This window comes from Dendrobates tinctorius, unplaced genomic scaffold, assembly GCF_039654945.1.
Source record: "Dendrobates tinctorius isolate UK_male_01 unplaced genomic scaffold, ASM3965494v1 ptg000007l, whole genome shotgun sequence".
In the NCBI taxonomy this organism is placed as follows: domain Eukaryota; kingdom Metazoa; phylum Chordata; class Amphibia; order Anura; family Dendrobatidae; genus Dendrobates; species Dendrobates tinctorius.
The window spans coordinates 398,442-421,619 of NW_027361675.1; the positions used below are offsets into that span (position 1 = coordinate 398,442).

A 23,178-nucleotide genomic window follows, 5' to 3' on the forward strand; every position below is an offset into this window, starting at 1 on the left:
TCCCTGGTAAAACTGGGGGATGCTGAGTCTGCAGCAGGCACAGAATCCCCACATCCTCTCCCTGCTGAAACTCCACGCCCATGACCATGTGCCTTACTCCCTGCCTTCTTCATCTTGGTAGACTGATAAAGATAGGCAGAAAAGTACAAAGGGGGGGCTTAGTGTGCTTATTCCTGAACAGCTGCTAACAGGTATAAGGAACACTAATTTTATAAAGTGTGTGGACTACACTTTAATATGAGCTAATGTGGCCTACACAACTGTCAAGTGGAGTGTTTGGTGAACTTTATTTACGTGTTTTTTTTTTCAAAAAAACAAAAAAAGATGTGACCAAAGATGTGAAAGCGATAGTATCACAAACTTTTTGGAGCTATTACAATGCAGGAAGGTAACCTACAAAGCAATAGATGAGGCTCCAAAAAATAGGCTAATACTAATCTGGCTGGGGCTGCAGGGCACAAGCCAGAAAAAAGGCTCCTCTATCTACTCCTATATAGTGTTTGCAACCAATATAGCTGGATACAGATGGAAGCACACTAATAGGAGAAATTCAGGAAAAATAAGCAGCACTACAGCAAAAAAGAACAATGTATGAGGCAGTGACGCATGCTGAGCGGACTACAACCAGAGGTGTCTGCAGGACACACTACAGCGTGAGCTGCACTCACATAGACCTTGCAGACAGTTGTGAACAGCGCTGCAAGGCAAAAGAAAGCTTCTCACAGGGGTTGCTAAACTAGACTGGGTAAAGCACAATCTAGCAAATCAATATTTCTAACTGTCCCTCAGAGCCACAAGAGCAGCGTCCTGCCCCTAACTGAATTCACAGCAGAGTGAACCCAAAATGGCGGCGGCGGCTTTTATAGTGCATCATGACATCATTTCAGCAGCCAATCACAGCCATGCCATTAGTTAACATGCCTACATGCCTAACAGGATGTGCCCACACTTCTTAGGATTCCTCATTGGCTGAATCAAATCAAACTGGCTCATAGCATTATGGGAACTTCCAATTCCGGTATTCAATATGCTAAAAATATCAGAACTCAGTATCGGAATTCCGATACCGCGAATATCGGCCGATACCCGATATTTGCGGTATCGGAATGCTCAACACTACCCATGACCTGCGAGTGAGACCAGACACTGGGCAGCACATTTATCTCTAGAATCCCTTGATAGTCTTGAGATTTCATTGTACCCTGCACAGATTCTAGACACCCTGTTCCAGGTGCAGCAAAGCAGCCCAAGAACATAAAAGAGCCTCCTCCATGTTACACAGCAGGGACAGGGTTCTTTTCTTGATATGCTTCATTTTTCCGTCTGTGAACATAGAGCTGATGTACTTTGCCAGAAAGTTCTTGCTTTTGTCTCAAATGTCCATAGGACATTCTGCTAGAAGCTTTGTGGCTTGTGAATATGTAATTTGGGAAATTTCGGCTTTTTTAATGATTTTTTTCAACAATGGTGTCCTCCTTGGTCATCTCCCATGAAGTCCACTTTGGTTCATACAACGACGGATCTGACACTGATGTTCCTTGAGCTTGAAGTTCACCTTTAATCTGTTAGGCGCCGGGAAAGGTCAGAGAGGTCCGGCGCCTGCGCACTGCAGTACTGTGCTCTGCCCTCAACAGGGCAGAGCAGTGCGCCTGCACAGGAGCCGCAACGGGAAGCAAAGAAGATGACGTCATCGTTAGAAGATGGGAGGCGCCGGACCGGATCGCAACACCCATCGGACAAAGACCGGACCCAGATCGCCCCTAGGTGAGTATAATATAACTCGTGTTTCTTTTCTTTCAGGTTACATCGGGGGCTTATCTACAGCATTACAGAATGCTGTAGATAAGCCCCTGATGGCGGTGCCGGCAGCTGATAGTCAAAAAAATAGGTGACAGATTCCCTTTAAACGAGGGATACCAACAATTTTGACCACGTGTGTATATTTGCTTTTTAAATTAGTTTTTGAATGCAATACATGTATTAAATGTTTAAATTTATTCTTGTAATGTCATTCATTATTTAAAGGAGTGAGCTTCTGTCCAGCTAGGAGGTTGTTTTCTCTGATTCATTCATGAGTATGATTGCCATTAAAGGGAATCTGTCAGTAGGATCAGCCCTCCTCAGCATTCTGCATGACCATTTAGATCAGAGAAAGTTGAATAAAATGATGTCTTGATATCTGCAAACGAATATCTTCTTCCAGAGAAGTACACTTATTTCTTAATATGTAAATGAGCTATTAAAGGGTTTGCCCAGCCATAGTGTATAACTTTGCAGTCACTCTATATGACTGAAGACTTGTGAATCCTCGCAGTGCACATGGGGGTTGTAAGGATTCTCTCTTGCCAGTGCCGGAAGCTGTGGGCGTTTGACTGCAAGTATGTGATTTTCATACATCCGGTCATATGCCAACTAGATATACATGGCTAAGCACAGTACAAGGTAATTGAGTGAGGCTAGACACGTTTAGTCGGATTGTTGCTGGAAGTATGCAAATCTCATACTTGTGGCCACATGACGGCCTGGTCCTGACACCACCATCAGAGTAGTATAGGTGATGTGAGGATACACAAGTCATAGGGTGATTACAGACTTGTACCCTATGGCCGGACAACCCCTTTAAGATCCATGGTCTGGAGTCTGGACATAAATCTCCATGAGAATCTGCCGAAATTTAATTTTAAATGAATGGGGGAAGTACCAGTGTAAGACATGTTGATCAGGAGAGCCGACTGTCAGTCATTACATGACTCTGGAGGCAGATTCTCAGGAAGATCTACGTCTAGCCCATAGATCTTATAGCTCTTAACAGCTTATTTACATATTAAAAAAAGTGTGAATATCTCTGGAAAAAGACATCCAATTGCAAATATCAAGGTATCAAAGGTATCATGTTATTCAACTTAAGGAAAGTTGATCCAACTGACATATTCCCTTTAATTACTGGACGAACCAAGCAGATGCATGGATTCCTGACATGTGTAAGATTAGAAAGAAAAAAAGTAGATTCTGTATTTTAAATACTAAAATTTGGTCTATTCCTTTGATTTGATGACTTGTTTAAAGCTCAATTATATATAAAGAAGAATGTGTCACTTTTCAGCACAGGAAGATAATTAGTATGTTATATAATAACTCTATAATTGTTCAGTTGGTTCCTTTTTGGCTTGATAATAGGTTGCAGATTCCACCCACATACAGAGTTCTCATCTACAATGCCTGACATGTGAATAAAATTCTTGCGCTTTTCTTGTCGCTATCAGATTATGTACAATGACTTTTTTATTTGGCTGCAATTGTAGTTATTGAAAATCAAGCAGTAATTCTAGAGTCCTACAATTCATGGGGCTAGAGAATACATGTGTGACTATAGACTTAGGGCAATGTATCACCTATTTTTTTCCTAATTGAAACCAGAAAGTGATAGTCTTTTTTCTATGACATTTTATTTTCTGATTGTAGAAGTTAATAAATATGTTTTCTGTATGTGAATTTACCTAAACTGGCAATTAAAGCATTTGGATATATTCTGCAAAGCAGCCACTTTGGCCATAAGAACCTATAGTCTGTAGATGATTCACTGACTTCTATGGGAGAGTGTTGTGGGCATGTGCTATGACCTGTGCAGAGGTCACTGTGCAGTGATCAGTAGCTTTGTCCTTTACTTATTGTAAATGGTGAATCCCCTGTATCCATGTGTGGATAATAATGAGACAACGACTGTAACGTGTTAGCTATAGAAAAGGAAGTGTCAACCTATTATGTGTTTTACTAGCCAGAATGAAAACTGAAACATTTCAGGATTTTTTTAATATTACCAGTGATAGTGGAAAAAAAAACAGAAATAAGAAGTTTTCTGATGAGACATTTTATATAATGAAAAGTCATAAAGCTGGAAGCTGACATTTAACAACTCTCATGAATAAGTGAGTCCTGGTCAGCTTCAATTTTCAGTAAAAAAAGATTTATCACCGATTTTTTTTTTTTTTATAATATCAGCCATGTGTATTCTGACACCTTCTTTCTTAGCCAGCATTTATATTTAACTGCAATTTCCACTACTGTACTCTACTGTGGGATCAAACCAGATGTTCGCATCATGCATCAATAGACCTTTGGCACCTATGATTCTGCAGCTGCTCCACCAGTTTTACTTCCTTTGACCATTTTTGGTGGCTAGTAAACAATGGGTACCAACACTGCCAGATACATACAGAAAAGGATCCCTGTGCAAGAACAATATATAGGCCCTTTTCAGCCCAAGAGCTCCTAAAATTGCAAATTTGTACTTGATTTGGGGGTAGAAATGGGCCCCATTACATCTTGAGCCCCGTTGCGGCCGCAGAGATTGCACCAATGATATGACTGCCCCTGTGTACCAAGACCCCCTCACAAACCCTATAATTGAGCAGCTCTGAGCAAGTCATCTGGTCACCAAACTTTGACCCTGGTCAAAGTCACTAAATAGACCTAAGAATACATAAAGACAAAAACTGAAAAAAAAACAATAGCGCAGTAGGGTCTTATCCTGGTAGAAAGAATGTAAAAAATATAGGAAATTACTCACCTGGCGAGGTTGTGTGGCCAGAATTACACACAAATGCTTGAGTATGTCTCCTGCAAGTTAATTTATAGAAGAAATGGGGTTTCTTCTTTCCCAGAGATCTGACCTACTCTTATTCACATGTTCTAATCCACTGAAGCAGCATGTTTAAAGATACCCATGCCTCCCTCATAATTTAGACTTTGTTTCAACTTCTGACCTTTTTTTTTTTCATTTTAGAAACATTTCACAAAATCTTATTTTTCTGATGACCTTCCACAATTTTATCAACTACCCACCTCTCTCATTCTCATAGTTAGCTTCTCTCAGAAAATTCACTCAGTGTCTCCTCCCTCTCAATGATCACACACAAACAGGTTTGATTCCCTTTAGTATATATACCTTATTTTGTGGTTTATAAGACTCACCCCAAATTTTGGTGAGAAAAATAGGAAGAAAACTTTTTTTTATAAAGTTGTGGTGATTCCTATAATATGTGCATCTTATTACTTACCGGGGGTGGTGGCTGGGGTGATGTGGGGTCCCAGGGTTGCTGCTGATGGAGGCAGCAATGGGGCGATGCTGCAAACCTCAAACTGGAAGGAAGGGGTGTTCGGAGGTGCGACGCTGCGGGTGCTTGGTGCAGGGACTTCGCCAACATTTTTTGAAACCCCAGAGCCCCTGCACTTCCATGGTTTACATTGCGGTGGACTCTGGGAAAATGGTCACTGGGGGTGGCATATGTCCAGATGGAGATGGTCTCCCTAGAGGATGTAGGAGAGGTTTTCTTCTGATGACTCTTACCATGAAGGCTAAATTTGTGCAGGTATCTCTGAACAGTAGAACAATGTAGCACAACTCTAGAGTCTACTAAATCTTTATGATGGTCTTCTTCAGTCAGGCGAGAGTTCTGATTTGCCTCTCTAGCAATACTTCAACTCTCATTGAAATTTTGCTTGGTCTTCAAGATCTTATCTTGACCTCTACTATTCCTGTTTACTGCCTTTTCTTAATTACAATTCAAAGTGAGGAAAGGGCAACTTGATAATGCTTTGATTTTTTTTACAGACTTCTTCTGCTTTGTGGGCCTCCAGCATTTTTATTTTGAGAGTACTAGACTGCTGCTTAGAGGAATCCATGTCTGCTGTTTTGGCACAAGATTAGAGGAGGATGGGTTTATATATAACTGGGAAATTTGCATCACCTGGCCTTTCCTAATGATGATTGTTAACAAACCATAAATTGAACAGGTTAATTAAGATCTGAAATCTCAAGGCCCCTTTACAATTAGCGATGCACCAGCGATCCGACCCGGTCAGGATCGCTGGTGCATTGCTAAATGATCGCTAGTGAGCTGTCACACAGGTAGACCTCACAGCGATGCAGCAGCGACGCAGCGCACGATACTCACCTTTCACACACAGCGATCCTGACGTCCTCCCTCCCGCCCTCCACGCGTCGCTCGTCGGCGCCAGCAGGAAGCCCAGCAGGAAGCGCCCCACGAGAAATGGAGCTGGACATTCTCGCTCAATCAGCGTTGGACAGCGGGGGAGCCGGTCGGAGGTAGTAAGTATCACACATAGTGATATCGCTAGCGATATCGCCATAACATCACAAAATCGGTGACGTTATAGCGATATCGCTATGTGTAAAACCCCCTTTAGTCAAAGAAGTTGAGCACACAAATCTCTAAGGGTGCCCACACATTTACATCGGCCCATTTTCCTTTTTGTAATTTTTAAAATTAAAAAGATGACAATATGTATTTTTTATTTGCCTAAAATACAAAATAAATGTGTTATCGTTAACTTAAGGCCTTTTAGAGATCATTTTATCAACTTGCTTAGCTATTCACAGTAATAATAATAATAATCTTTATTTATATAGCGCCAACATATTCCGCAGCGCTTTACAGTTGAACAGTTTCAAACACAACAGTCATAAGTAACAACGTTAACAATACAATAATTAAAGCAAAATAAGACGCCCCTGCTCGTGGGAGCTTACAATCTACAATGAGGTGGGGGAGATACAAAGCACAGGTTTGTATTTACAATGATGTATTTACAATGATGGTCCAGCCATCTTCAGGGGGTGGGGGTTAGATGGAGATAGTGAATGGGCTACACACACACACACAAACATAACATGACTTTGATTACTGAATGTGATAGGCCGCTCTGAACAAATGTGTTTTGAGCGAGCGCCTAAAACTATGCAAATTGTGGATGGTCCTAATATCTTGGGGTAGAGCATTCCAGAGAATTGGCGCAGCACGGGAGAAGTCTTGGAGTCGGGAGTGGGAGGTACGGATTAGGGCAGAGGTTAGTCAAAAGTCATTTGCAGAGCGCAGCGGTCGGTTAGGCCAATAGACAGAAATGAGGGAGGAGATGTAAGGGGGTGCCGCACTGTGGAGAGCTTTGTGGGTGAGAACAAGTACTTTGACTTGTACCCTGTAATGAATTGGCAGCCAGTGTAACGACTGGCGAAGAGCGGACGCGTCTGAGTAACGATTAGCCAGATGGACAACCCTGGCTGCTGCATTAAGGATAGACTGGAGAGGGGAGAGTCGAGTGAGAGGGAGGCCAATTAATAGAGCATTACAGTAGTCCAGGCGGGAGTGGATCAGGGCGACAGTGAGAGTTTTTGTTGTTTCCATGGTGAGAAAAGGGCGGATTCTAGAGATGTTCTTTAGGTGTAAGCGGCACGAGCGGGCAAGAGATTGTATATGGGAGGTGAAGGAGAGATCGGAGTCAAACATAACACCCAGACAGCGCGCCTGCTGTCGGGGTGTTATTATGGTGCCACCCACAGAGAGGGGAATTTCAGATTTAGGGAGGTTGGTAGATGGTGGGAGCAGAAGAAGTTCAGTTTTGGAGAGGTTGAGTTTCAGATAGAGCGCAGACATGATGTTGGAGACTGCAGATAGTCAGTGGCGTTCTGTAGTACAGCGGAGGTAAGGTCAGGGGATGATGTGTACAGTTGTGTGTCATCAGCATAAAGATGGTACTGAAAGCCAAATCTGCTGATGGTCTGTCCAATTGGGGCCGTGTAGAGAGAGAAGAGAAGGGGGCCAAGGACTGAGCCCTGAGGTACCCCAACAGCGAGAGGAAGAGGAGATGAAGTGGAGCCAGAAAACAGAACACTGAAGGAGCGGTCGGAAAGATAGGAGGAGAACCAGGAAAGAGCAGTGTCCTTAATGCCTAGTGACTGGAGCCTAGAGAGTAGGAGAGGATGGTCAACAGTGTCGAAAGCTGCAGAAAGGTCGAGAAGAATGAGCAGAGAGTGGTCACCATTACGTTTTTTTCTGTCAGAAGGTCATTGGTCACTTTGATGAGTGCAGTTTCTGTCGAATGTAGGGGGCGGAAACCGGACTGTGAAGGGTCTAGGAGGGAGTGAGTGGAGAGGTAACGGGTAAGGCGGGAGTATATCAGGCGCTCCAAGAGTTTAGAGATGAAGGGGAGATTGGAGACTGGTCTGTAGTTGTTTGTGCAGGATGGGTCGAGGGTGGGTTTCTTTAGTAATGGAGTAATGATAGAGTGTTTGAAGGAGGAGGGGAAGATGCCAGAGGAGAGGGAGAGATTAAAGATTGTACAGTAACATTAATTTTGACAAGAGGTGCCAAAACTTTTACATGCCACTATATATACTTTGAAGATTGAACAGTAAATGTACCTACATTCATTGCAATTTGCAAAGCTATTAAATTAGAAACAGTTATTTGGGTTGCTGAAGAAAGGGAATGACAGAACTTTTTTAGCATGAGGTCTATCTACTTTCTGTGGAACTTGATTTAGGCAATCTACCATTAAATGCTACTATAATTATATGTGCCCCTATTTCAGATTCCATTACCTCCCCTTTAAACGTGGTTTCCACTGCTTTACATTAGATTTTTTTTTACTTAAGTATTTTATTTAGAAAATAAATTATTATTACAAGAAAAATGTAGAGAATAAATAAGTTTTGCAAGAAAGGGTCATTAGTACATGTGGATTTTTCTAGATTTTTGTGGTTTCTTGCTTGTTTTGGACAGATTTGTTTAAAGTGTATTTCTGTAAGTGATCTTGCTTGTTTATGAAGCAGAAATCCTTGGCGAGACCATGATATTTCAGATGTTAATAAAGAGAGTGCAGGACAACTTTGTTCAGACATCAGTGTACTCTATTGTAGAGCAGTTTCACTGCTTGACATAATTTCAGAGAAAATAAGCTTATATCAAGTACATTTATTAATAGTTCTATTTATTTTTAAGATCCATTGATGTATTTATTTTTTTAAATTAACAAAACATTTTTTAGAACAATTGTAGGAAAGATTTCAAGTATAGACACCATGCTGTAATTACATAGTGTGACATCCATCATAGTTTAGGGCTCTCTGACATAATTATTTTTCTTTTTTTTTTTTATATCAATAATTTTTATTAAGATTTTATATAAAACAGATTATACACCGCAACAAACATGCGGACAGTTGAAAAATTTGTCCTATAACAGCAGGACAATAAAATTCAAAGTAAAAACAGATAACAGTTGAAAATTCTGCATAGTAGGGTTAGGGGATACAATTTGCAACATAGGAAGCAAGGGTAGGGATGATAGGTAATAAGATCCCAGGTCCACCAATCAGGACTGTAAGGATGAGAATTTGGACACCACCCAGGGGAACCAGCGATTCCTTATTTTATTTTTGGTAAACATATCTGAGGTCAGAAGGAGCTCGTATTGGTAATGTTTATTGATTTTTTGGATAATTTCCAATTTAGAGGGGATAGTTATTTCTCTCCAGTGGTCTGCCAGACACATACGTGCTGCTATTAGAATGTGTGATACAATTGGTCTCAAATCGCCAGGGAATATATGTAAACCGATCCCCAAAACCGCTAGCGGACCGCTCAAACTTCCAGCTAGGCCTGTAACTGAGGTAATAATGTTAGACACTTCTTCCCAAAAAGGCAGGATGAGCGGGCAATCCCACCACACGTGCCCTAGGGAACCAACACCCGAGCAGCCCCTCCTGCAGGATCAGGGATAGGAACCACGGAATTTGGAAATCTTCAGCGGGGTGTAATACCAGTCAAAGTGAACTCTCTTAAACTGCTCAAGATGATTAATACAGGAGGAATATTTCTGCAAGTCGCCAGAAGCGGACCACCATTGGTCCGGGGTTGAGGAGAAAGCAAGAGCCCCTTCTCAGCGCCTCATATACGCTTGTTTAGGACCATTACCGGGGGAATTAAACACTTTATATACTACCGAGAATGTTGTGAGTTCATTTTTCCCTTCACCGTTGAGGTCTGATGAACTCCCTCCTCTGGTGAAGGAAGGTAGTGAGGCTGATTACCAAACACCTGGGCAGCTAGATGATGACTGGGTGGCTGGAATTGAGGACTGGATATAAGGCAGCCGACGCCCTTCTGCCTTGCTGGTGATCCTGCTGGATTCTTGGAGACCAGTCTGATTCCTGCGTCTCAAAGCTAAGTTTTTCTGCTCTGCTTTGTACACTTCAGTTTTGTTTTTGTTTTGCCTTGTTTTTTGGGTGTTCTGCCATCCCCGGCCGGGGGGTGAGCTGAATTCCATTTTTGTCTTTGATCTGTTGATCTTTTGATCTGTCTTCAGAATATACCTGAGTGCTGATATAGTCTTTTGAAGCCTAGCGACTTCAGGGCCTGTTTTTCCTATCAGTCGGTTGGCACATTTTGGATAGGGTTTTTGCGGATGGCAGACTGCGGCTTTCCTATCCTGTCCTGTTTAGTTAGCTTGGGCCCCATCATGTGCTCAACCTATCTTTCTATCTGTGTTAGTGTTTTCATCTTGCTTCACCGTCATTATATGTTGGGGGCTGCCCATTGCTTTGGGGTCTGCTCTGGGGCAGTTTAGTTTTTCCTCTTTCTGTCTTTAGGCTATGTAGTTCTCCGGCTGTGATCAAGGGGTCTAGGGCACCGTAGGAACCCCCCACGGCTACTGCTAGTTGTTGTGGATAGGTTCAGGGGTCTGCAATCCGATAGCTGCCAACCTCTCTGGTTTTTCTGGACTTAGCTAGTATTTTGTTTTTTCCTCCTTCGGTGACTCATCATAACACGAGAGGCCATGTTTTTGAGAGGAGGAAGAACTAAAAAACCGCTGTATTGGCGAGCAAACAGCATTATGGCAGGATAAGGGAAATACACATGAATTTAAAAAATGCCGAATTTGCAGGTACTGGTAGAAGTTATTTCTGTGAAGGCCAAATTCATCCATTAGGACAGAGAAAGGTTTAAACTCCTGAGTTAAGAGGATATCTTTCATGACCACAATACCATTCCTCACCCAATTGCCTAACGTGAGGCCATCCACATGAGGCTCCAAGGCTCTAATAGAGATAGACTCAAATTTAATCACCTGACGAGAAGAGACCAGATCAGACCAGTAAGAAAATGCCACTTTCATTGTCTGCAAGGGAAGAGAGGGGGCAAAGGAACCAAGCACTCGGGCCTCCAGTAGAAATCTCAAAGTCCCACGCGGGGCCAAGTATTTCTCCTCAAGCACCCATTTGTGAGTACTAGAATCATCATACCACTCCCTTAACGCCTCTAGAACTGCTGCTTTATGGTACAAATAAAAATTCGGGACCCCCAGACCACCATGTAAATAACTATAAAATAAGGTAGACATACCAACCCTAGGTTTCTTTCCTGCCCAAATAAATCTGCTCACAACTGCCTGCAGAAGAGAGAAACCTCTTGGGGAACTTCAAGGGAAGACAACGGAATAAATAAATAATTTTTGGTAGGAAACTTCATCTTAAATATCTGAATGCGCGCCATTCAGAAAAGGGGTAAATGTATTTGATTGTCCATGTCCTTTCGAATGGAATCAAGCAGAGTATTAAAATTCTGTTTGACAATATTGGAAAGTTTACAAATCCTTAGCCCTAGGTACGAGAAGCCGTCTCGGGCCCAAGTATATGGGACAAGTGAGGAGATTCTATTTCTAACAGATGGTGGAACATTTACCGAGAAGATAACCGATTTTCCTTCGTTTAGCTTGTAATATGAAATCTTAGAAAATTCAAGGAGAGCGTTTTTGATCCCTATCAATGATCTTTCACTATCAGTGCAAGAGAGAATTACATCGTCTGCATATAGACCGATCTTATGCTCTACAGGGCCTATTTTAACTCCAGAGATTTCCGGGTTGAGCCTGAAGGACTCCGCCAGGGGCTCCATGACTAAAACAAAAATTATAGGGGAAAGGGGGCAAGCCTGGCGGGTCCCATTAGTCAGGTCAAATCTATCAGAATAGAAGCCAGCCGCACAGACCAAAGCATTTGGCTTTTTGTATAAGGCCATAATAGCACCCTTTATATTACCATAGAAACCAAATGTGTCCAAAACGGCATCCACATAGCCCCAGTGTACCCTGTCAAACGCTTTTTCCACATCTAGAGACAGGAATACACCGGGGGTACCACTGGACTCAAGAAAATCCATCAAATCAATCACTCTTCTAGTGCCATCTCTAGCCTGCCTCCCTGGGACAAATCCCACTTGGTCAGGGGAGACCAGGGCCGGCAAAACTGAGAGGAGTCTATTAGCCCAGACTTTTGCATATAACTTCACATCACAATTCAAAAGAGAGATAGGTCTGAAGTTACCAGGAGAGGTTGGAGGCTTCCCCGGTTTAGGAATAGTAGTGATTGTCGCAGCCAAGCTTTCAGATTGGATATCAAATGAGTCCCTCCATAGTGAGAACATTCTAACAAAAAATGGAGCCAAGATGTGCGCAAACTGGCGGTAGTAAGAATTAGAAAAGCCATCTTGCCCGGGGGCAGAAAGTCTCTTAGAGGAATTAATAACCCGAACTACTTCCTCCTCAGTAAGGGGGGCATTAAGAGCAGCCAGAGCCATGGGGGAAAGTTTGGGCAAATTTAGTTTAGCAAGGAAAGAAGAAATTTCACCCTTCGTGGGCTGGTGTGTTTTAGGATCTGACTTGAGATTATATAGTTGGGAATAGTATTCTTTAAACTCACTAGCTATATGAGTAGGGTTTAAAACTTTGGGCCCGTCGTGCTTAATCAAAAAGGGAATGGCCATCTGAGCCTCCCTTTTCTTCACTCGACTTGCTAGGACCCTACCCGCTCTATCACCCAAGCTATAGAAATTGGATTTAAGCTTTTTTAGATTTTTTTCATAGGAATACAGCATAATTGATATCAGCTGATCTCTCAGACCTCTAATAGAGTCAAGGAAAATGTCAGAAGGGTGGGCCTTGTTTGCCCTTTCCAGGAGCTGGAGTTTAGACAAAATATCATTAAATGTTTTTAACCTTTTCCTTTTCTCCATTGCTTCAATTTTGATTAGGACACCTCTAGCAAAGGCCTTATGGGCCGTCCAAAGAGTTTCATCCGAGACCATTTGATTATCATTAATGGCAAAAAATTCTTTTAATTGCCGAGCGATTTCATCGCTGGTATCTTGGTTAGTGAGGATACAATCAATCAGTTTCCATTTGGAAGGAGACCGGGTAGGACCCCCGTCTGAAATTGTTAACATAACAGGCGCGTGGTCCGACCACGTAATGGGGCCAATGTTAATCTGGTCACAACCCAACAGTAACGAATCATCTACTAAGATATAATCTATGCTAGAGTAGGTATTAAACCTTAGGGAGTGAAAAGAGTAGTATCTCTCTCCCGCATGAGCATATCACCATATATCATGAAAACGAAACTCACGGATCAGGTGGCCCATCTCTTTTCTGTCCGGAATTATTTTTCTATATACAGTAATTGTATTTCTGTATTTTTGGAATAATTGTATTAAGTTGTTCCACTGATTTGTAATTATTGCATAGTATGTATGAACAAATAGGTTTGGGAGTGACCCTATTAGTACTGATTTTACAGAGCACATCCATTGACAAGAATGGTAACACAAAGTTGTTAATTTATTCATACCATTCTTGGAGGAAAACCAGAGAAATACAAGTTCTAAGAAAGAATACAGCAAAATTGATATTTATTAAGAAATATAAGTATTTGCTAAAACAAATGTCAGGAGTGGTTACTGATCCTCTTGAATGGCAGCTTGCTAGGTGATTTATGCTTCCCAAAACACAGGCATTATGAATTGTAGCCTCACTGCATAGTTGCAGCCAGGTGTATTATTCTCAGTAATGCGCTTTTGTTTTCGAGAAACATACTTTGAATATCTAGACTAGCCAGCTGAGCCCCAGGCTGGCTTTTGCCACTGCCACTGCAAAAGACTGAGAGGTCTCATGTTCGTGTGTATACAGAGAGAGACTTGTCAATCACGATTCATGCTGCCAGGACAGGCTCCCTTTAACCCCTTTCCAAAATTGGGCGTTCATTTAAGCCGATGTCGAAGTCCCTCCTTTTGATGTGGGCTCCGGCGGTAAGCCCATATCTTTCTCGGGACATGTCAGCTGTTCTCAACACCTGACATGTGCCCGCAATAGCTGCGGGTGAAATTGCGATCCACCCACAGCTATTAACTACTTAAATGCCGCTGTCAAATGGAAATACGCACACCCGTGACCCCCATCATGTGATCGCGGGTCACCGGTGTGTCAACATGACAACCGGTGGTCAGGAGACTTCTATGGTTGTCAGTGCCAGCTTGCTGCTCTATGTAGCAGTACCGATCTGGCTATGGCAGCTTCTAGTCTCCCATGGAGACTATTGAAGCATGCCAAAAGTTAAAAAAAAGTTTTTAAAAATATGAAAAAAAAATATACTATACAGTATAAAAGTTCAAATCAGCCCCATTCAAAATTAAAATAAAATCAAACATACAAATGTTCAGTATCACCGCGCTCAGAATTGCCCGCTCTATCAATAAAAAAAATTAACCTGATCGCTAAATGGTGTAGCGAGAAAACATCAAAACGCCAGAGTTACATTTTTTTGGTCGCCGCGACATTGCATTAAAATGCAATAACGGGTGATCAAAAGATTGTATCTGCACCAAAATGGTATCATTAAAAACATAAGCTCGGCACGCAAAAAAATAAGCCCTCACCCAACCCAAGATCATAAAAAATGGAGACGCTGCTGGTATCAGAAAATGGCGCAATTTTTTTTTTAACAAAGTTTACAATTTTTTTCACCACCTAGATAAAAAAGAACCTAGACATGTTTGGTGTCTATGAACTTATAATGACCAGGAAAATCATAATGGCAGGTCAGTTTTTGCATTTAGTGAATTTAGCAAAAAAGCCAAACAAAAAGCCAGTGTGGGATTGCACTTTTTTGCAATTTCATCGTCCTTGGAATTTTTTTTCCCATTTTCTAGTACACAACATGTTGAAACCAATGGTGAAGTTCAAAAGTACACCTCATCCCGCAAAAAAAAAGAACCCTCACATGGCCATATTGATGGAAAAATAAAAAAAAGATATCGCTCTGGAAAGAAGGGAAGCAAAAAATGAAAACGCAAAATCGATAAAAGCTCCAGGGGTTAAAGTGTTAAATGAGATGTATATCTCTATATGTAAATTATAATCCCCATATATTTAAAATGATTAATAGCAAGTTTCAACCATAAATGATTCAAGGGGCGCAAACCAACAAAAAATTTTAAAGGAGTTTTCAGGGCTAAACATAAATTTCTGCAGACTCTATGTGACTGCAGATTACTGGATCCTGACAGTGTACAATTTCCACACGATCATGACTCCACTCTATTTCCAGCAGTCACATGGCAAATGCTTGAGCTGGCAAAATAGGGGAACCCTGACAGTTGGCATATTGCACACTGTCAAGATTCAGAAATCTGCGCTTACTTAGACTGCAGAATTTTATATTCAATAGAAAAAAAAACCATCACGGGGTTACCACGACAGTGTGGAGCCAGAAGACCGAAAGCATCTGATTGCTCCTACTCCGGCACTGAGAAAAAGCACTTCTCCTTAATTTTAAATACCGTATTTTTCGCTTTATAAGATGCACCTGGTTATAAGACGCACCCCCAAATTTGGTGAAGAAAAAGAGAAAAATGTTTTTATGATAAATGAAGGTGTGTCTTATAATGCCAGTGTCCGTCTTTCAAATCATATAATGTATATGTCCCTCATCCTGGTATCTATATAACCCCCATCCTGGCACATTGCCCCCTTGTGCTGGCACATAGCCCCCCATCCCATCCTGGATATGGCCCCTCCGGTCACTATATGCCCCCCTGCTGGCACTCACATGGCCCCCCCTCTCTATATGCCCCCCTGCTTGCACACACATGGCCCCCTCTCTGTATGCCTCCCTGCTGGTACGCACATGGCCCCCACATCCCTATATTCCCCCTGCTGGCAAACATTGCCCCCCGTCCCTATATTCCCCCCTGCTGGCACACATGGCCCCTCGTTCATATATTTCCCCCTGCTGGCACAAACTGTCCCCCCGTCCCTATATTCCCCCCTGCTGGCACACACTGTCCCCCCGTCCCTATATTCCCCCTGCTGGCACACATTGTCCCCACGTCCCTATATTCCCCCCTGCTGGCACACATTGTCCCCTCGTCCCTATATTCCCCCCTGCTGGCACACATGGCCCCTCGTTCATATATTCCCCCCTCCTGGCACACACTGTCCCCCCCGTCCCTATAGCCCCCTTCTGTCACACATGGCCCCGTCCCTATATTTCCCCCCTGCTGGCAAACACATGATAAAATAATGAACAGTTAACTAACCTTCTGATGATGGCTCCTGCTCCCAGCTCCCCCCGTGGCTTTCCTGTGTCTGCTGAGATCCTCCTCCTGCGAGGGCGCGCACAGCTGCTGCTTATTCAGGCAACTCATTGTAGCTACAGGACCTTCCATGATGTGACCAATAGGACCTGCGGTCACGTGACTCGCAGTGCACACTGGGAGTCACGTGACCACAGGTCCTATTGGTCACATCATGGAAGGTCCTGAAGCGATGAACTGCCTGAATGAGCAGCTGCTGCCACGCGACCTGCAGGAGGAAGATCTCAGCAGATACAGGAAAGCCACGGGGGGAGTTGGGAGCAGGAGTGATCATCGGTAGGTGACTATAGTGACTCGGAGGGGGGGAGTGCAAGCTCATGTAATATGCGCCGGTCCCCTGTCTACCAACATGGAGCTGCTTCAGCACCGAGGTGATGGACAGCGGGTGCAGTGAATATTACATGAGCCTAATGAGCGGGAGCACAGGACCTCCCACTGTCTCTGCAGCCGGCAGCCAGAACACCCCAGCCCCCTGACACCATGCCAGAGCCACCCCCCCCACTCTATAGCACAGCAGCACACAGATTCGCATTATAAGACGCACCTCCCACTTTCCCCCAAAATTTGGGAGACCAAAAGTGCGTCTTATAATCCGAAAAATACGGTATGTTAATTTCTTCTGGCAGAACAGGGGTTATTCGGCCATGTTGGAAATCACTGTGCTCACATCTGTGCTCGGTTAGCCCCTCCTTTTTCCTTTATAATCTTGGCTCTGTTTCTAATCCTTGTCAGAGCAAGCATTTGCTGCATGGCTAATGGAGGGAGAGAAGTTGGTTTGAGGAGAGAGTTGAAGGAATTATTAGTGACTGTTGCTTGGTTTGTACACGTGGTAATTCCTTATCCTTTTCTTTGGTTTATTCCCCTACCTTCACACCCCGGTGCATTCCTCTGTTATATGTGAGTGAATATTTTGTATGCCTGGAGTTTTCTTTTAACCCTTGTTTGTGTTGCCTTGTTTGTTGGGTTGGTGTACTATGGTGCACAATAGCGCCCCTCTTCCCTGGGTGGGGGAACACATGGAGGGCTAACTCAGGAGATAAGACAAGGGTGGAGGCACTGGAATCTTCACCTTCAGAAGTATCCTGGGGAGTAGGGCGACCTAGAGCACCCCCTAGTGTTAGGGACAGGGAAGGAGCCCCTGGTCCCGGGTCACCCAACAGCTGTGTCATGACAAAACCCTACAAATCTTTGTGATAATCTGAGAGCAGGAAACCTGTGTCTAATAGTGTAGAAGAACCCCATTCATGTTCCTTATGTCAACAGATCATATTTTCCATTATCAGTCTCTGCCAAAAATATGGCTGAAGAGATAGGAATTGAAACAAGGAGGGAGAGTTTTGGGAAAGCAGAGAAAATGAAGGAAAAACTAATGCTTCTTAGAAAATAGCCAGCATCCAAGAATTGAGAAGAATGGACATTTTGTTCCCTGTGTGTGGGCACAAATCATTCCAAAACAGAAATGAAGCATAAGAAAAGAATGAAAAATATTTGTATTTGTGAGCTCACACAAAAAATACAGATAGACACATCAGGTCCAAAATGCTATATTCCCATGCCGACTACCACTCCTTCCTTAGAATGTTCAAGTACTATACATTCAACCATGTTTGCTTGGTCCTTTGGACTCATTTTTATCTTCTATTTTATCTGCAGGGAGAGAAGATTTCTTCAGGAATGCACGTAGATCTTCCTCCAGAGGTGAGTACTTTTAGTTGCATCCATATCCTCAACGTGCAGAATTCAGGGAATTCTGTTACAGTGTAACAGTTTTTTATATAACACCAAGAACATTGTTCAGCTTGTGTCCAAGCATCTTGTAGGCCATAATCCTAATGTGGTCTATAACAGAATTCCAGACCATTGCTCTCTGCTTTCCTTAGGATTCACTGTATCAACCTCCTGAAGACATAAAGACAGTTGAAAGTAGAGTTGGCTCTCCTCCAGGACAGAGGCCACAAATTCAGTTACCGATATTGGGCATACTGGTACATCCGATGTCGGGTCTCCATGTATTATGCCAGCTCAGGAGCTGAGCAAGCATCATACTCAGCAGACGCTGGCTGGATTACACAGTCAGTATCTGCCTCTAATAGCAGCAAGCAGAGCTGAACTCTGTGTGCTGCTGTTAATCCCTTAAATGGCGCTGTCAATCTTTGATAGCAGAATTTAAATAGTACAGAATGATGGGTTGACACGGCCTACTGAGAGCCCCCATGCCTGCTAAGACAGTGCTCCATTGAAGACCAATCTGTGGCAGGGCTTTTTAGAAAACCTTGATTTTTACTAAATACTGAAATACATCAGTATCACAATATATAGTACAAGTGATCAGACGATCAGGGGTGTAACTACAACAGGTACAGGGGTTGCAATCGCACCCGGGCCCTGGAGCCTAGGGGGGCCCTAAAAGTCCCTTTGGCATACAGAAAAAGACGATTGCTAATAAAGATTTAAAATATTTGGGCACCCCATTGGAGCTTTCGCATCGGGGCCCATGAGTTTCAAGTTACGCCACTGCAGACGATCATAGTTTTTAAAAGTTTTTAAGGTCAAAAGTAGACATAAGTCCATTGAGGTCAACCCATATCCCAGGTTCAAGTTCACTAAAGAGACTAAAAAAGTAAGGCAAAAATGAAATATTTAATCACACCCTTATAACCCCCATTAAAGTAAAAAAAAGTCAAAATAAACATTTGTGGTATCTCTGCATCCATAAATGTGCAATCTATCAGCAAATTATCTATTATTAAATAGCCCAATTGGTAAGCGCTGTAAAGAGATACCAAATTTGATACGCCATTGAATTTAGTTATTTACAATAAAGTGTTGACAAAAATGTAATAAGAGGCAAGCAAAACATAGTATCTACTAAAAAATGATATAGATATAATGATATAGATAAAAACATCAGTTCTCCAAAAAAAAACAAAGTTTCAGGTTTCAGAAAATGGCGACACAAACAATTTTTTTTATATTTTCTATTTTTTAAACCATTTAAATAAAAAGATAAAGAAAAAAATAAAGTTTAGTATCACCATCATATAGAAAGATCACCGTGAGCACAACTCAAGATGGTGCTAAGGTTAGGTTCCCAAACCATTAAAGCAACAAATATGAACCTAGCACTCAACTTAAAGGTATTTGTAAGGCGGTTTATTGTAGTACACGAAAAAAGATGTTTCGGTCAATGTGACCTTCTTCAGTTACTTGTGGTATATAGATTGTGTAGAGCTTATAGGCATCTATCAGAAAGGACGATGGTGCTTTAGGCATTGAGGAGAATGATCTCTCTAACGTAATGAGCTTGTCAGTATATAGGAGAGGGGCAAGCGTGCCTCAAGATGCGGTGTCCACCGGCCATCTCACCATCATGACCTGGAGAATCATGATGTTAGGTAGTTTTTACAGGCACAATGAATGCCACAATAACAAAACTCACAAAACAATTTTGTTTTCATTTCTGCAATTTCACAGCACTTGGAATTTTCCGGTAGATTGAATGGTAAAATGAGTGATATAGTTCAAAACTACTAACTTGTCCTGCAAAAAAAATCAGGTCCTCATGCAGCTATGCTGGTGAAAAAATCAACAAATTATGGCTCTAGAAAAAGGGATGGAAAAAAAACAAAAGAGCAAAAATATCAAATTGTCCTGTCAGGAAGAGGGTAAAAACAAATTGTCTGTGCTGAGATTACAATACATCTATATGTGGTGCTTCTGGTCTTCTTGAGCTGAGATCTGCACTGCAATGCCACAAATAGTGCATCTCTGCAAATTAAAGTATACATAAAAGAAGGCACAACACAAAGCTGGGACACTGACCATTGCTGGTCATTTAATGTTGCTCGTTTTTAATATAGATGATCCAATTGTACTGATAGAGCCGTTACTACACTGTGTGCACAATTATTAGGCAATTTGTTTAATAATAAAATTAATCATCAAAAATAAAACTGCAGTAACGTCAGCCAATCCAAAAAGTGGCTAAACCTGAATATTTAAAAAGTGAAAGTGAGATTTTGTCTTTCTTAGGAGAACATCTGTGTGTGCAGAATTATTGGGCAACTGTTAGTGTGCAGAATTATACAACTAAATGGAAAGTGTAAATTTTCTCATATCAGTTGTTTATTTTAATGTTAAGTGAGAATAATAAGAAAACAACTGAAAATGTACAAAAATACATTTTTGAAATGTAACAAAATATCAGTGACCAATATAGCTCCCCTTCTATTCAATAACAGCCTTAAGCCTTCTGTCCGTGGAGTCTGTCAGTTTCTTATTAATCCCTAAAACCTTTGAAAACTCTGCCTACAGATATTTCTTAACTTTTGTGTCTTGCTTAGTGGTGGAGGTAGAGTTTCAGCCTGCCTCACGGTGACCATGTCTCTGAACACTGTACACCTTGTACTTCTGGGCAGTCCAGGAAGGCTGCAGTTCTGAAATGTGACATCACTGGAGGATAATGGGTTCCTGGTCGCTTCACATTTGATACTTCTCAGATCTTTGGGAGTTAGCTGCGTCTTTTTTCTAAACATGTTTTTTTGCGACCCTGTTGACTATTTGCAACAAAACTTTTGATGGTTCTGTGATCTGTCTTCATGCCCCCTTATCTGAGCAATTTCAAAAGTGCTACATCCTCTGTAAGACTTATTACAATTTTTGACTTTTCAGAGTCAGTTAAATATTTTTTAGCCCATTTTACCTGAGAAAAATAAGCTGCCTAATAATTCTGCACACCTTGATAAAGGTCATCAATATCCTTAGGCCTCACCCTTCCTCATTCCATAAATACACATCACGAGATCTGCTTCATCCAATAAACATGTAAGGCTGGTTTCACATTTGCGTCTGTGTGTGCAGCATTTGTTCCGCATAGATCCACATGTGTCATGCGTACATATATTTAACATGGTGTACGCAGGTACATACATGCGTTCTCTTGTGGATGTGTACGCATACGTCGTTTCGTGGTCTACGGTGGTGTCCGGCAAATGCAACATGTTGTCAATCTGTCAAATATGCGCAGGCATGCGCATGCGGATGAGTGCGTCAAAAAAACACATTACTGTCTATGGGAACGAATGCGTACACAAGGACATGCGTACGCATGCGTTCGATACGCATACGTTCTTCAAAATACATATAGAAATCCCATGAGAAATGCCCATTTTTTCTGATGTAATATCAAACGCATGCGCACAAACAACGCAAATGCATGCAAAAACGCATACAAACACATACAAAACGCATACAAACGCATGCACATGCATTTTTTCCCCGTCATGCGTAAGATGATGCGCATAGAAAACACTGCGTAAACATGGGTTTGCAGATGCGGATGATACTCTGTGGACTCAAACGCTAATGTGAACCTAGCCTAAATTCGCACATCACAGAGTTTGAAAATCTGCATAAAAATGATAGGGTCAAAATATTCACTTGCGTAGTAATTATACACACAGTGCAGTGTTTAGTTTTTCCATAGTGTGCTCTACATCTACTATGAGTGTATAGTACAATACGGATGGTAGACCTTAACCGTTTGCACACAGGAGAAAATTGCAGCATATACCACGTGACATGAAAATAATTTTACCAAAAGTAGCATGAAAAGACAATTTGTAGAGTACAAAAAGAAATCGACTAGTACAGGAGGAGAGAGGACCCTGTCCACGAGGGCTCACAATCTACAAGGGATGGGTGAGGATACAGTAGGTGTTTTATTCCAAAGCAAACACTGGCTCAAATAAACAGAATAACATCATTACTTCTTGAATTTGCCTAATGAATAGTCTCAATAAACTTTATATACTCTTGATTATTTTTTTGAACCTACTATTTATTTCGATTATTTTTAGTCTCAGTGATCTAATGTTAATTCAAGGCATTTCTTGCAGTCAGGATCAGGAGAATAGCTTTGTTGAATCTTTTCTATTTGCAGCTATATAGAGGTACTGTATGTTCAAATTGTAAGCCAACTGGTAAATGTAGAACGTGAGCCAAGACTTACTGTAGAATAAATTTCTGTGATTATTTTTGACGATTGTTCTTCTATTAATACAGTGTGCAACATGTGCATTCCGGCTTCCAGAACCTAATGTAAGTTTCTAGCTAACACTCGCCCGACGCTGACTGCATGTGAGTGAATTGAATAGGATTCAATAGGACTTCCTTCTAGTCCCTAACGGACTTTAACTTTTAATACTTCAGGCCAATTTTAGACTAAAAGTGTTTTTTAAAAGTTGGAACATGCTTTTCTACACATAATGGATTGGACAACTGATAAATCTGTGCACACAAGTCTAAAGTAGTAAGGTATACTGCCTAAAGCTTACGGCATATGTTCTGGCGATGTTTGTGGTATGGTCTGTGTGTGTTAGAGCACATATGGCCATGCTGGTGATCATTCTCATGCATTTGTCTGTTTACAAGAATCATTTCAACCTATCACTTAACCAAAGACAAATCTAACCATTAGGGGACGATTCATTAAAAACTTTCACACCAGAAAACTGTTGTAAAAGCTATGAAAAGTTGACATTTTTTGCACAACGGGAAGTTGCGCAAAAATGTAGTGTCTTATGGCATTTTTGCACCAGTTGGAATCAGCACCACCAATATGGGCAAAGCTGGGATGGAGCTTGGGTGGGGTGCGGCTATGTCCACCCTTCAAATTAATTAAATATGATGGTGTTTTGCAAGCCAAAAATGATACTACAGTCACTGACAAGAGTATCATTTCTGCTGCTGCACACAGAAGCTCACAGTACTCAAAAAAGGCACCAAATTTAATAAGTGGAGTGCGCCATGCCAGTCTTGATGAATTAATCCCGTTGGAGTTTAAACAGAAACTGTCATTGGCTCAAAAGTGGACCATTTTTGCTTTTATTTT

The 23,178-nt window shown here is 41.8% G+C and overlaps 1 protein-coding gene across 1 annotated transcript in view; it reads left to right on the plus strand.

Annotated features, from left to right (window-relative positions):
- The window catches only part of COL16A1 (collagen type XVI alpha 1 chain), a 375,234-nt gene that overhangs the window by 178,752 nt on the left and 173,304 nt on the right, over positions 1-23,178 (plus strand). Inside the window, exons 9-10 of the mRNA XM_073571772.1 lie at positions 17,940-17,984; positions 22,350-22,385. Coding sequence (XP_073427873.1) covers positions 17,940-17,984; positions 22,350-22,385 — 81 coding nt within the window. The remainder of the gene's footprint in view (positions 1-17,939; positions 17,985-22,349; positions 22,386-23,178) is intronic.